General features: G+C 46.9%; 3 protein-coding genes across 3 annotated transcripts; 2 read left to right on the top strand and 1 right to left on the bottom strand.

Moving 5' to 3' along the window:
- Positions 1-565: 565 nt before the first annotated feature.
- Positions 566-1,068, top strand: ONS95_004461 (uncharacterized protein; the record flags this gene model as incomplete). Its single annotated transcript, XM_058497823.1, has 2 exons — positions 566-930; positions 984-1,068. The coding sequence occupies 2 exons, from the start codon at positions 566-568 to the stop codon at positions 1,066-1,068; spliced, it is 450 nt and encodes a 149-aa protein (XP_058352551.1).
- Positions 1,069-2,995: 1,927 nt separating this feature from the next.
- ONS95_004462 (uncharacterized protein) lies at positions 2,996-8,437 on the bottom strand. The gene is made up of 2 exons (XM_058497824.1): positions 3,354-8,437; positions 2,996-3,293 (listed from the first exon to the last, which is right to left on the bottom strand). The coding sequence occupies exon 1, from the start codon at positions 8,130-8,132 to the stop codon at positions 4,440-4,442; it is 3,693 nt and encodes a 1,230-aa protein (XP_058352552.1). The 5' UTR covers positions 8,133-8,437; the 3' UTR covers positions 2,996-3,293; positions 3,354-4,439.
- A 4,209-nt stretch (positions 8,438-12,646) lies between these two features.
- ONS95_004463 (uncharacterized protein) lies at positions 12,647-13,889 on the top strand (the record flags this gene model as incomplete). Its single annotated transcript, XM_058497825.1, has 1 exon — positions 12,647-13,889. One exon carries the CDS (start codon positions 12,647-12,649, stop codon positions 13,418-13,420), a length of 774 nt encoding a protein of 257 aa, XP_058352553.1. The 3' UTR covers positions 13,421-13,889.
- Between the last annotated feature and the right edge of the window lie 1,017 nt (positions 13,890-14,906).

The raw sequence follows: 14,906 nt of genomic DNA on the forward strand, positions 1-14,906 counted from the left end.
GAGCTCTAGCGCATTAGCCCACACGCCGCCTTAAGCACCTTCCAACCGACAAATTCTCCCTCGCCTATTCCAAGTCAATAACTATGACCATCAGAACAGTGAGGGTTGACCACAACGGAAGGTTATCCACATAAGAGGCCTTAACACCCTGTTAAGGATGTATTTAAATTATCGGTCTCGCCGTCGTTTTTCTCCTATTACCCTCCTTACTCATTGCCTCCTTACCATCGAATTCTTCTTCCTCCATTCCAGTTCCTGTACCTTTTTGCATTCCTAAACTACCAATCGAGGATTTATGAACTCGCACGATCGACGTATCGCCAGACTGGTTGCACACCGTAACAGGTGCCTCTAATTCCTCAAACACCACTACCCCACACTCAAAGCTGCCCAGGAGACGAAGTGGTACAGGCAGTATAGAGCAGCACAACTTAGGATCAACTCCTTATGACGTCGTGAACAATCCTCTTCCCAGGACGATATCGTCCTTGACCGTCTGAGAAGTCTGACGTTGCAATAATCAACAATCCTCGTTGTATCCTTGGTATTACCACCAAGTGACAGCATGTCTCTTCCACCACAAAAGCTGCCTCGACGTCACGCCCAGCGTAGGACTCTTTACCATGGCCGTTATAAAACCCCTCCGTTGGATTTATTTAGTGCTGAGAATCCTCAAGCAATCAAACCGCAGGCCAAGAAAAGGCAGAAGGTGCCCATTTCTGATGCCAACGACTCCAGCGCCGCCTCTGATTCTGACTCCGATTCCGACTCTGAGTCTGACTCTGGCTACAGCTCTAACCGTTACCTCGATTCAGAAGCCAAGCATTATCGGAAGATCAGGGCCAAGTTCGTAGTCGCCGGCCTAAATCTAGCAAACCCCTGTGACGAGACAAAGGCGATGATGAAAAGAGAAGAACAGATGTGGAAACTGTAGGTCGCTATTGTCGTTTAACATTATATACTTGCTAATGGCGGCACTTTAGGCATTGCAAGAAAATAAAGAAGGGAGATCCGGTGGCTGCTCTTAAAGGTGCAATCGCGGAAGACTTCAAGACGTTCCTTGTCTAGCGGAAGAAAAGGAAGAATTCGCGTATTAAGAGGCAGGCAACCATGTCCACGTACTGGCACGTACTTAGCATGAACTACCAACACACAGCAAAGCGCTACATAGATAAGGGGATTCTGGCAGACCTCCGCAATGTTTGTTGCTAGTCTTTTTTAGAAAATTAATAATGCTGATAAATTTATAGTAGATTCCTACACTCGGTCTTGATGATTCAGAAGTCGAGAAGTCTGCCCTATACATAAAAGACTTGTGTGTTCTTTAAAACAGTCTCTAAGTTCGTGATCAAGAGAAATTTCCTCATAAACGACTCTAAGTGCAAGAGTCCCTGATTAACATTTTCGCTGGCTGTACGTTTACAAAGCCTGCGGCTTTGGTTAAGAAGATACCCCTCTTATACAAAGATATTGAGTTTCAAGTCTTCCCTCCCTTAATAAAAGGATAGCAGCCTACTGTACGGCTCATCCTTAACCTTTAACACATCAAGCGGTCAGGTGAAAAGAAGAAACCGTAAGTGCATATTTATTTTCCTTCTAATGCTTGCTTGAATTGTCTGATCTTATATAGGAAAAAGTTCACGTTCCGTGACAATGAAAGCATAATTTGCTGCCTAGTCATATTTATCATAGCTTTAGCTATTGCAGACAACACATTTAAGAATAAATTCACATCACTACAACAGATCTACGATCTTGTTGTTCTAAAAGGAACAGATCGTATTCGTTTAAAATAAGACGACGACTAGGCAAAACGACTTATTTTCTGTGACGTCAAGCATACGCCAACTAAAGTCCAGATATTAAAGACAAAATCATTTACATACAAGAAACACCGGTACTACTTTATTCGTCTTGGCCGCACTTGTCGTTTCAGGAAACGGCTTTAATGGTATGACTTGTGAAGAGGATCCAGGAAACGGTTGAATGGTGAGAACGATCTTCTGTGTGACTCTTGCTGATATAGATTTACTAAAGGCAAACGATATAAAGGCACTAACCCTTAAGGAGAGAAGACACGCCATAAGAAACAGTAGGGACGTATATAAACGACATTACATGCCCTCGTTTATTAACGCTGACTGTCAAGCCATTTACCTTAGAACCACTCACTGCGAGGATCTTATTTAAGCTGTCGGCCGCCTTGAACGTCATGATGATACCCTAGATAAGTTAAATGACACACAAAAAAAGGAGATTTCAAACTATCTATATATCTTAAAAAAGGTAAAAGCCTAGAAGAGCTACGCGCTTAAGATAAAAGAAGACGGCTACTTTACAATCAAGGCAGCCAAGAGTACGTTCTGGTATAAGAAACACTACAAAACTCAACGCAAGATCAACTACAAAAAAAACAAATTAAGAAATAAGCTACTCGACAATGTAATCAACAACTTCCACAAAACCGTTCACGTCAATAAAGTAAATCGCCAGATGTAGGGCATTTTTCCCAATACAGAAGTGCTCACGCTGTCAACTATCAAGTATAAGCTCAAGAAGCAGGCTATAGTGGCCAAGCTACTCTTTCAACCGCTTAATAAGCTTTATAAAGATCAGGTTTTCAATATACAAGTCCAACTCGTTCATACTCTAACACAGCTTTGCCACCGCCAAAAAACGCCTCGCCAGTTTAAAGCAGTACAGTCAAAGCGGCATTTTAAGAAAAGCCATTCATATGCTAGTACAGATACTGACAATAACGACGAGATTCCTTAAGGGAAAGGAGGTAACATATTAGCAAGAGTTTAAGGAATGTAGACAGTAGACAAAAGGCTACACACAGACTTTACACTACACTGCTTATTTTGTGGACAGAGTCCATTTTCACGTAAAGATAGTCTAGGGAGGCATGTTTAAGTTCAGCATCTTTAGAGACAGTTAGCTAACGGCAGCTTCTTGTGTCCTTATAAAGGATGTTTAGCTGTTATAGGCAATTCTGCACACTTTTTAAGCCACATAACACAGTAGTATGACATGTTGCTCTGATTGTGTATTATTCGCATCATCTCGCAAGCAAGATCATTGTACGTAAAGGGAAGGGAGATGGTTGGATTGCACCATTTCTAGATTAAGGTAGTAGAATGCAAATGAAAAGAATTCCACTCTAGCAACTCATTCATTCAAAGATTTGCGTAACGTGCCTCCCTGCGTGGCGAGACACCCTCTGTGCCGAGACAAATAAGGGGTACTTTGACTTTAAGCAGCTTAAAAACATATGCGTGCAATAGATATTACTATAATTCCGTATAAGTCGTGTATTATAGCCAATCCTGAATATTTATAATCCCTCTTACCTAAAAATTACGTTCGCCTCCTTTTATAGCAAAACAGACTTCCCTTCCTGTAACACTACTATTAAGCTCTTACTACTTTAAATTCTCGCAAATAAGCCTTGCCTGAGCCTTAAAATCTCTTTTAATACTAGGAAAGTTATTATCAGCCTTATGCACGCTACAGGGCGTAACTTTATACAAGGTCGCCACATGGTTTGGTACCTTTAGTAGAAGCGATCACCAATCTTGGCTAATATATAATAACCCCACACGTCTCACCTCATCGTCTGCGAGTAATTTATTGTAAGATCTGTGGCCGTGCGGATTGCACAAGCGCTCGGTAAATCCGACTCAGGATTGGGAGCAGTGCCAAGACCCGTACAGCCGCGGCGTTTGTCTGACACAGCTATCCTACAACGCGCAGCGATACCTACTTTCGTAACATAGAGACATACCATCACGTCGCCCTTAAGCTCCGAAAGTCGGCGTTGTTCTCCCCGCTGACCGAACGAAAGACCTGATCAAGCCCACCGCGTCCTCATGCTTCTCGAGCCCACCATAGCCGATTCCTAGACCAAGCAGCAGCCGAGAGCTAGTCTCAGCTCGTTGAAGGGGAATACCATGAGATAGGAGGGTTATAAGATAAGATAGAGTGTGCGACCCTGGAAATCGGAGCCTGCGCTTCGGCGAGTGGGTTGAGTGTCACTGGCAGAACGCCGTCGTTGTAAGCATATACGAAGGTGGAAAGGCTCGACATGTTTTGGTGATACAGCTGTCACGCGGTCATATAACGAATGGCTCCTTACTGAGCACTGCAATCTCTAGAGCCGTAGAGTTGCTTCCGTTTGACCTCTGATGGTCATGAGGAGTTTGGATTCATGTTCATAAGGGCTGGGCATGGTAGCGCAGAGATATGATGGTGGCTATGCTTGACAAGGCACTACGCTGTCTAGAGCTGCGTGCCACTCACTGTCATTAGAAACGATCATTGTATTCGCCATCCATTCCAGACGTTCATGGCAAGGGTATGTCCAGAACGGGTCAGCCGCTCTCCCTGCTAGCGCTGGCAAACTTTAGATTGGTTGCCCCAATCTTGAAATGGTGGGACTAACTTATAGTGCCAAATCGGATCGCATAGGGGCTTCCAATCCAAGTCGGCTTGATATGGACGTCGTTTGCACCCTTAAGAGAGTTTGGTAGGGGCCGCACGAAGAATTGTCGCACTCTATCTCGAATTCCCGGATCCCTCTTCAAGACAATTGTCTGAAGTCGGTCCAGAGCATTGCAACAATCACATGGACCTTTGTCATTCGCAAGACAGTTTTGGGTGTGACCGAACGGAAACGGATTCGTCGGGATCCATTCAATTTCCTCATCGATGGGAAAGCCCCTGACCGCAGTATAGTCAGTCCAGTCGAAGCATAAGGCTTTAAAGTCTGGAAGAAAACAGCTCAGACTTCCTCTGGTTCCTGGGATAGACTGACAATGAGGTGTACAAGCGCAGAACGGGGATTGCGAATGGCATTCGATAACTGGACCGAGATAGTTGCAGAAGATGACACTCACTTGGGGGAATCGAGCGAGTTGCTCCCAGCTCCGAAGATTTCTGCCTGCCACCCTTCGCGTAAGACCACGCAGTTGCACCTGGCCGTGGCCGAGGAGTTCGGAAAGGTCATACCCAAAGACGTTTCCTTGCATTATGAACTTGTTGCCATTCGTACGGCGGCCGAGTTGGTCATGAACATCCCTCATTGACTCCCAGACTTGTTGGATAATGCGCGCGAAAGGCCAATCTAACTGCGGTCTGTTGTCATTGGATATTTTCAAATTATCCGCATTTGCATTAATACACTCTGTAGCCGCATTTCCAGGATTCGTGGAGCTAGTCGGATAGGCGATATTAGGTTGAAAGTTCCACCTCTGTTGTCCAATATAGCACAGAGCCACAAAGAGCAAAGCACAGGTCCCAGGAAGAAGCCATGCCCTTTTTTCGCGGTTGTCCCAAAGGATATATGGCGTGTTCCTTGCAGCATTCAATGTTCCATCGAGGTCGATCTGTATTGCTGTTCTAGTACCAGTAGTGAGCATTGTGAAGGTTTGCTCCCTTCCGACAGCCCATCTCAAATCACCACCAGATCCAAGGAAACCAAATTTAGCGCCAATAGAAATATTGTTGGAACGTGTCATAGTCGTGACGTCCTTTAAGTTCGTCACCCGGGGGACCGAGGATAATCTTCCTGCAGCTTCAAGAATGTTTCTCTCCAATGCTCCGGTAATAAAGACGGCCTGAGCGCCGTCACACCAGCCCACATACACCTTTCCGCTAGGGTACTTGAAGGCTTTCGCCTCATATTGCGGCTGCTCTGTCACTTGTCCTACTTTTTCTGTAGATGCATGCTCTGGCCCCTCCTCTGTCGCTTCGGCTAGCATTGATTCTCGGATTGGTTCTGGGGTTGATTCTACTTCGGTATCTGAGTCATCATCTTCATCTGACTTAGATATTGGCTCGTAGCTGGGGTCGTAATGAGGATTTTCGGGTTCAGGAGCCCTAATGAGGGGTTGAAGGTATGGAAAAGCCGTTTCAATGTCGTTAGGGCCGATAAGCCTTCCAGGAACGCGCAAGAAATGCCAACGATTACTTGCAACTGGCTCACATTGGATCAAGGCTGAATCAAGTCCGGTCAAGATAACGGCATTGTCAGTGTAAAACCAAGCTCCAGAAGAAACGCGAGCGAGGACCATCAACGTGTCGAAGTCGATCTGCAGTCCTCCTGGGTGTCCGTCCATCTTCATGTCCAAATTCGGGGGTGCTTCCATGATTCGAGCTTGCTGGAATAACTGGAGCCAGCAGGAGCAATCACTCTCTTCAGGCTTGAACGGGACGGATTTTGGTGGCCCTACCGTGTAATAGCTGAAGGGGCAGCTGGATAAGTTCAGACTCTCTGTTTCCCTTTTTGGAGTTTGAAATACTGTCGCTACCCAAGAGAGCGCAGGCCGAAGCAAAGATGCCAGCCACTCGGAAGATCCTGGAAACATGAATGCGCAGTGGTCGTCGTCGAATTGGGCAGTGACAGAGCCATTATCAACGTGCAAATGCAGCGTGTTGACGACATGGATGAACGTGGTTTCCAAGACAGTCGGGGGCTTCTCGGGGTGTGTTGAAATTCTCTCCACCCGTGCCTGTTGTTTAATGCCCTCGTTCGAGACCCTGGGCTTGAAGACACACAATCTCTTCACCCAGTCTAGTAACGCTTTTCCAAAATCACCATAGAATTCTTCCAGGAACATTCGAACTGTCCTCGCAATGTAGCGGTCGCTGCCAGGCTCCACTCGCGTGATAGTGAAGACGTCCTCAATAGACCCATTGACGGACTTGAAGAACTCTGGACCTTCCCAACTGAGTCTCATAACAATCCGTCTCTCCGAACTCTCGGGAATACCAATTTCCTTGGGTTCTTCCTTCCCGACAAGACATTGGTAAGTTGCTAAATTGATCACGCTCGCGGCAAACCGACGATACTGAAAGTCCTCATACGTTTGCGAGGGGTATCTCCTTGAAGACATATTCGCCAGTTGTTCAATTGTTGCGCCTGATTGGTCGATAGGTCTTTTGTAATCATATGACTCAGCTTTAAGGTCCAAGATTTGACGCTCTTCTGTGCGCACAATCGTGCTCCCAATGACGGCGGCGGCGGGTTTTCGGTACAGCCAGTTATTCAGGTAGGCTAGTTGATACCCTGGCAGAACATACTCCACAATCGAGTCTCGTATATCGCCAGAACCTGTTGATAGAAGCCCACTGGTAAGTCTTTGGTCGATCTTAAAAATCTTTCTATCCAAATCTCGCACAACTGTTCCCGTCTTGTCTTCCATACGAATGCTCTCCAACATCCATCTCAGAACCAAATCGGAAAGTATTTGGTTTGGATGAACCGTTCGCCACAGCGTGTCCAAGACCAAGGAGCGCAAGCTGTTTGCCTTTCTGATCCCTTGCCCTAATCTAATTTTCTGCCTTCCCACATCGTAATGCGTTCCAGGGAACCATCTTTCATAGATGCGGGGCAATGAATCTTTCCATGTTGACTGTGTAGCGTTTTTCGGCTGTTCCTCAAAGCACTGCTCGATAAGCATGAGTCTCTCATGCATTGCCATGGCATGGTAGATTGCGTCGACTGCGTCAAACCAGTTGTTGTCCCGGGATTGGGACTCTCCGGACCCTAGCAAGCGGTTCAGGTAAGGTAGTCGCATACGACAGCTCATGTCGATGAGGCCTACGAATTTGATGGGTTTTGAAACCTGCCAGGTGTACTTGGCCTTGAACTTGCTCCGTTCGTCCGACAATAGTACCGACTCCCATAAGGGGGCTTTGAGCAGCGATTCAACATACTCGCAATGCTCGGTTGTCTGATAGTCAGACTCGCCTTTTTTGATGATACCAAATTCGCTGATCATGCTAGCAACACGACGAACAACGGACGCCCCCGTTCCTAGCCCGAACATCCAAACTTCCTGATGCTCCGCGAAGTTATCGACAATGTATCGGTAGACCTCTTTGCGAGATATCTCAATACTGCTGTATGTGGACTCGTTGAAGGCGTAATCCAGGAAAACGTTCCCTAGACCGATTCCATCGAAATAACGAGCGATGTTGTCATTCTCCTGGTTATCTAGGACAAATTTGCCATGTTCCAGGTCGATACCAATATATTGGGCGAGCAAATGAACATTGGTCTCCGTCTTTGCTTTCCTGCCACACCACATGCCATCGCAGAGGATGATCAGTTTCTTTGAGGACTCCATCAGAGATGCGTGATGAAGGACATATCCCGGTTATGAGTGGGCGAAGTGCAAAATGGATCAACCGAAAACCTGGTCCGTGTTGACCGGTGTGACTAAAATTGGACATTGGGAGTAAAATCTCAAGCCGTGGGCCCCTTTTATCATGACCGCAGTAGCAAAGAAGCATTCACATGTAAGGATCGATGAATCATTCACATGAAAGCATCGATGAATCATTCACATGAAAGCATCGATGAATCATTCACGTGAAAGCATCGATGAAGCATTCACGTGAAAGCATCAATGAAGCATTCACGTGAAATTGTCCATGAATATAGTCAACAACTTAGGTCTTCCGTACACGAATTAGAGAAAGCCGGACGAGAAGGCACTTGGCCGGTGATCGTACTGTATACTGAATGGCCCGCCACTACAACTCTAGCATAAACGAGCCTTTCCACCTTTGTATATGCTTGCAACGACTGCGTTTTGCCAGTGACACTAAGTCCAATTGCTGAAGCGCAGGCTTCGATCTTAGTGCTCTGTATCATGCCAATCTCTGTTGTCTGCTACTATGCCCACTAATTATGTCTGAGGCCCACTCAACCACCCCATCTTATATGAGGCATCTCCTATCTCATCATATTCCCCTTCCACGAGCTGAGACTAGACATCTAGCTGCAGCTTGGTACATGGAGATCGGTCGTGACGGGCTTGAGAGGGCATAATAGGCTTAGGGGCCCATTTCGGTCAGCAGCGGTAACAACGGCGGGTCTGCGGAGCTCGCGGGAGACGTGATCGTTCATCTCCATGCCATGGAAGCTTTTGAAGGAGATATAATCGTGCACTGGACTGCATTTCGAAGTTGTACGATGACTGTGTCGAAAGCGAATTGCGGTTATGATGCTGGACGCATTAGTCGACTGAGCCAAGCGCCGGGGCCTTTGGAACCTTCAGCCCTGCTCCCAATCCAGAATCGGATTTAACGATATTCCGAGCACTTGGGCAATCCGCACGGCCACAAATCTTACAATAAATTACTTGCGGACGATGAGGTAGGACGTGCGGGGTCATTATATATTAGCCAAGATCGGTGATCGCTTCCGCTAGAGGTACGGACTAAACCGCGTGGCGACCTTACATAAAGTTGCGCCCTGCGGCGCGCACAAGGCTGATGATAACTTTCCTAGTATTAGAAGAGATTTTAAGGCTTAGGCAAGGCTTATTTGCAAGAATTTAGAGCGGTAAGAGCTTAATAGTGGTGCTGCAAGGAGGGAAGTCTGTTTCGCTATAAAAGGAGGCGAATGTAATTTTTAGGTAAGAGGGATTATAGATATTCAGGATTAGCTATAGTACACGACTCATAGCGGAATTATAGTAATATCTATTGCGCGCACATGTTTTTAAGCCGCTCAAAGTCAAAGTAACGTCTGTCCCTGCGTGCCGAGAAACCCTGCGTGGCGAGAAAATCATCAGGTACTTTGACTTTACGCATTCTAAACTCCACACCAGCTTATGAGTCTATCAAAATAGAAGATCAGAAGCATTATATAGCTATTTAGTAGTAATCTGACCCCTTCCGAATAAAATTTTATATTCGTATCGTCGCCCTTTCGCCTGATCAATATGAAGCCTCTATTCAGGCTTTAGTACAAGCCCTCAACCACAGCTACCCTAGCAAGCTCTTATTGTCCCTTACACCTCTTAAAAGTTCTTATCTGATCCATATTTTTCTTGTCCAAGACCTTGTAGGCTTTGTGGCTGTTGTGGCGTGCAAACGATTGCAGGGCCGACAGGCGGTTCGGTACTTCTGATCGACGGAGCTAACGATTCTCCGCTAGAATGGACGGACCCCGCCGCACCCCACTTTCCTCCGTCGTGATTTAGCTTAGATAATCAACAGGCAAGCTCGCACCAGCTCGCAACAGCTTGTGGCTGCCGCCCAGCTGAGCGAGCCAGCCTCAACCCGACATGAAGTCTTCACCCTTTGCAGCTATGCCAACTCGACGGCTGAACAACTACCGAGAACTATTTCTCCTGCGATCCTCGACTCGGAGCTAGTTGAATAATGCGTCTGCTGCAGTACGACAACGATGGCGACTTCAGCCTGACCGAGTTCGATGGAAACGACATACCGAATTATGGAATACTTTCACACAGATGGGGAGCGGAGGAGGTCACATATAACGATATGTTAGACGGCACGGGCAAGAGCAAGGCCGGTTATAGAAAGATACAGTTCTGCGGAGAACAGGCGAGGCGTGACGGCTTGCAATACTTTTGGGTGGACACCTGCTGTATCGATAAATCGAATAGCGCTGAGCTTGCAGAAGCTATCAACTCGATGTTTCGCTGGTATTGCATGTCGACTAAATGCTATGTCTATCTGCCAGATGTATCTATAACCGCCGTCAACACTAATGAACTGGCTTAGGAATCGGCATTTCGGAAATGCAAATGGTTCACTCGAGGCTGGACCCTTTAAGAGCTTATTGCTCTGACATCAGTTGAATTCTTCTGCCGGGAATCCAAGCAGATTAGCAATAAGCGTTCTCTAGAGCAGCAAATTCACGAGATCACAGGCATCCCTAAGTCGGCACTTTAAGGAGCCCATTTGTCGCAGTTTAGCGACAAAGAGTGATTTTCATAGATTTAACCCCGCCAGACCAAGGTCGAAAAGGATAAAGCGTACTCGTTACTCGGTATTTTCGACATCCAAATGCCCCTCCGTTACGGCGAAGGGATAGCGAATGCATTCAAACGGCTCGAAGAGGAAATTAACAAGTTTAACAAGTGCCTCCAAGACTTACGCCTCAGCGATCCTCGCGATAACAAGACGCGTATTGAGGACACTAAGGGTGGCTTGCTAGAGGGCTCATATCACTGGGTCCTAGAGACCTCCGACTTTCAACGGTGGCGTGACGACCAGCAAAGCCGACTGCTATAGATCAAGGGTGATCCCGGCAAGGGCAAAACAATGCTACTCTGCGGCATCATCAACGAGCTGGAGAAATCAATGTCGAAGACAGCTATACTGTCCTATTTCTTCTACCAGGCTACGGACTCGCGAATCAACCACGCCACTGCTGTCCTGCGAGGGCTGCTATACTTGCTTATCAGTCAACAGCCATCGCTCATCTCGCATATTCAAGAAAAGCACGATCACGCTAGTAAATCCCTCTTCGAGGATGTGAATGCCTGGATTGCGTTGTCTGAGATCTTCACAAGCATCTTGCAAGATCCGAGCTTAAGAAGCACTTTCTTAATCATCGATACGCTTGACGAATACGTAGTAGACCGGTCGAAGTTGTTGGACTTTATCGTCCAGAAAGCGTCTATATCTCCTCGCGTTAAGTAGGCGATCTCTAGCCGTAACTGGCCGGACATTGAAGAACGACTGGAGCGGGCTGCACACAAGATAAGACTATGTCTCGAGCTGAACCCGAAGTCCGTCTCCGCGGCCGTTAGTACTTATGTCAAATACAAGACACGTCAGCTGGCGGACGAAAAGGACTACGACGATAGAACCCGCGAAGCCGTCCTGCAGCATCTAGTATCAAATGCGGATGATACTTTCCTTTAGGTCGCTTTGGTGTACGACAATTTGAAGAATGTGCCACGATGGAAGACTTTGGCAAAGTTGAAGGAATTCCCTCCTGGCCTTGACTTGCTTTACCAGCGGATGTTAAACCAAATCTGCGAATCAGACGATACAGATCTCTGTAAGCAAATTCTGGCTGTTATATCAACGGTATATCGACCAATTACTCTCATAGAAACCACCTCTATCATCGAGACGCTCGGCGATATTGCCAATGACCATAAGTCTTTGGCAGCTATAATAGGACTTTGTGGTTCTTTTCTATCACTTCGCGAAGACACTGTCTCTTTCGTCCACCAGTTAGCAAAGGATTTCTTGATGAAAAAGGCGTCAAAGGAGATCTTGCCCTTAGGCATGGATGATGTATATTATACTATCTTCTTACAGTCAGTGCTAGCTATGTCAAACACACTTCGACGTAACATCTACAGCTTACGCGCTCCTGGAATTTCCATCGATCAAGTCAAGCAGCCCGATCCAGATCCCCTCGCCGCTATTCGGTACTCTTGTCTTTACTAGGTTGATCATCTACTTGATTATCAAACTAAAAAAGATATGATTCCCGACCTTAAGGACAGTGGCTCGGTCTACAATTTCCTTCGCCAGTACTTCTTGTATTGGCTAGAAGCGCTAAGCCTTATGAGAAGTCTATCAAGCGGTATAGTTATGACTGGGAATCTCGAAGTTTTGCTTCAAGTAAGCTTCTTAGCGCTATTTGACTGTGTTGCCCTACTAATTGAACAAGGCTAGTGGAAGTCTCGATTTACTTGCGTTTATCTACGATGCAAAGCGGTTCGCCCGATATTACCACTCATTGATTGAAAAGAGACCACTACAGTTGTACTGTTCAGCCTTAGTCTTTGCTCCTGACAAGAGCATTGTTCGAAAACAGTTCGAGAAGTATATCTTCCCTTAGATCCAAAGTTGGCCTAAAATGGAAGCACATTGGAACGCGGCACTACAAACGCTCGAGGGCCATACTGAATCGGTCAACTCAGTGGCCTTCTCACCTGACGGCAGGCAGGTCGTCTCTGGCTCAGACGACAAGACGGTGCGGCTTTGGGACGCCGCCACAGGATCCCTCCAGCACACGCTCGAGGGCCATATTGACTCGGTCAACTCAGTGGCCTTCTCATCTGACGGCAGGCAGGTCGTCTCTGGCTCAGACGACGAAACGGTGCGGCTCTGGGACGCCGCCACAGGATCCCTACAGCAGACGCTCGAGGACCATACTGACTCGGTCAACTCAGTGGCCTTCTCACCTGACGGCAAGCAGGTCGTCTCTGGCTCAGACGACAAGACGGTACGGCTCTGGGACGCCGCCACAGGAGCCCTCCAGCAGACGCTCGAGGGCCATACTGACTCGGTCTACTCAGTGGCCTTCTCACCTGACGGCAAGCAGGTCGTCTCTGGCTCAGGCGACCAGACGGTGCGGCTCTGGGACGCCGCCACAGGAACCCTCCAGCAGACGCTCGAGGGCCATACTGAATCGGTCTCCTCAGTGGCCTGCTCACCTGACGGCAAGCTAAAAACTTTACGAGCATCAGATGGCTGGGTACTAGAAGGGATGTCAAAGATTCTCTGGCTAACTTCTGATTTTCAATCACCCAGTTGTCAGGCTACGTGGAACGAAAGCTTTGCCTTAGGGTATTCATCTGGGAGAGTTTTAATCTTTAGTTTCGCACTTGGAGCAAAGTTAATAATATAGAATTAGTACAGTATAAAGCAGCTGACATTGTCTTTTAGTTCTAATATCCCATGGACCGCCATCGCTTGCCACTTTTAGCGCGAGAATGTCGAGGGGGTGCATCAAACGCAATACTTAGTGTTAACGAAAACAAATTACATGCCCGAGCACAGCTGGTTCGAAATATACATCTTACTTCTTGATATTAAGCAACCCTTATCTTGGAAAGTAGTTGTGCTGCTTCTTAAACGGTATCTCTTCTAAGCGAGTATCAAACGACGCTAAAAGTGGCTTCTGGCGGTTCATGGGATAACGTCCATCCCTGTGTGCCGGAAAACCCTCCGTGCCGGAAAAACTAACAGGTACTTTGACTTTAAGCATCAAAAAGTCTATAAGTTACTCCGTGGCTACTCTTAAACCCCTTAAACCATTCCCATTAAATAATTACGTTCGTGTCGTCGCCCTCGCGCCTGATCTGCAGGCAGCCTCCTTTCATGACGCAAGAGAGTTCTTTCGCTATAGCTCCGCTATCAACCTCTGATTTCTCCTGATACTTATGAAAGGGTCCTATCCGATTTTTAAACCTTTACTATCAAGTTGGAAATCGTCATCAGCTTTATGGCTGTTGTAGATCGCAAATTCATACAAGGTCGCCAAGCGGGACAGTACCTCGAATCGGAGCGACAGTAACGAGATTTGGTTAGGGTAAAACGACCCCGCAATTGAAGAATAAGTGGCAGCCTAAGATTTAAGGCTAGATAATTCGCCCAAATTGCTGATTGTACATTTCTGTCATTCACTGCGCAATTCCTTCAGCTCCCCCCTCAGCGACATGAACACACCATGCTCAATCGAGAGTAGCTTTGAATATCTACATCCTGTCCTATATGACTTCCCGAGTTTCTGCGGTAAGCCCGTGCGATTGGCAGGACTTCCGCGGTGATGCTCGTCGATGTCATTACCGCGAGGCTGTCGCTCAGCTCAGTGCCCCAGCCTCAACCTGGCATCTCTCCCCAAATCTTCACCTCACTTCGCATCTATGCCAATTCGACGACTCAATAACGACCGAGAACCCTCTTTCTTGCGATACTCGAACCTAATCGAATAATGCGTCTGCTACACTATAATAGCGATAGCGATTTCAGCTTGACCGAGTTCTTTGAGAGCGATATTCCCGAGTATGCTATACTTTCGCACAGATGGGGAGCGGAGAAGGTCACTTTTAAGAGGCATAATACAGTGGCGCCGATCCGTTATGGTGAATCGCCGCACCACATTTCACTGTTACACAGCAGTGGAGCTGAACATACACTAGATACGGCTTGATTGCATGTGATTTTCATGTGATTTTCAGAAGCATATGGTTCCGTACAGCAACGTCAGACGACTTTTGTTACCCATAGAACCTGTACTGTACCCAATAAATCTATCAGATACATTTTCTCCGTTTTTTTGGATGCCTTGTTTCAGGGAAAGTACCGCTTTGCATGCGCTCCCATGCTATAAG

Source organism: Cadophora gregata (assembly GCF_030347475.1).
Source record: "Cadophora gregata isolate MNR1 chromosome Unknown scaffold_14, whole genome shotgun sequence".
Classification (NCBI taxonomy): domain Eukaryota; kingdom Fungi; phylum Ascomycota; class Leotiomycetes; order Helotiales; family Ploettnerulaceae; genus Cadophora; species Cadophora gregata.

What these genes read in the sequence shown, in the direction of transcription:
- ONS95_004462 (XM_058497824.1), bottom strand. Translation starts at nt 8,132, where the DNA reads ATGGAGTCCTCAAAGAAACTGATCATCCTCTGCGATGGCATGTGGTGT.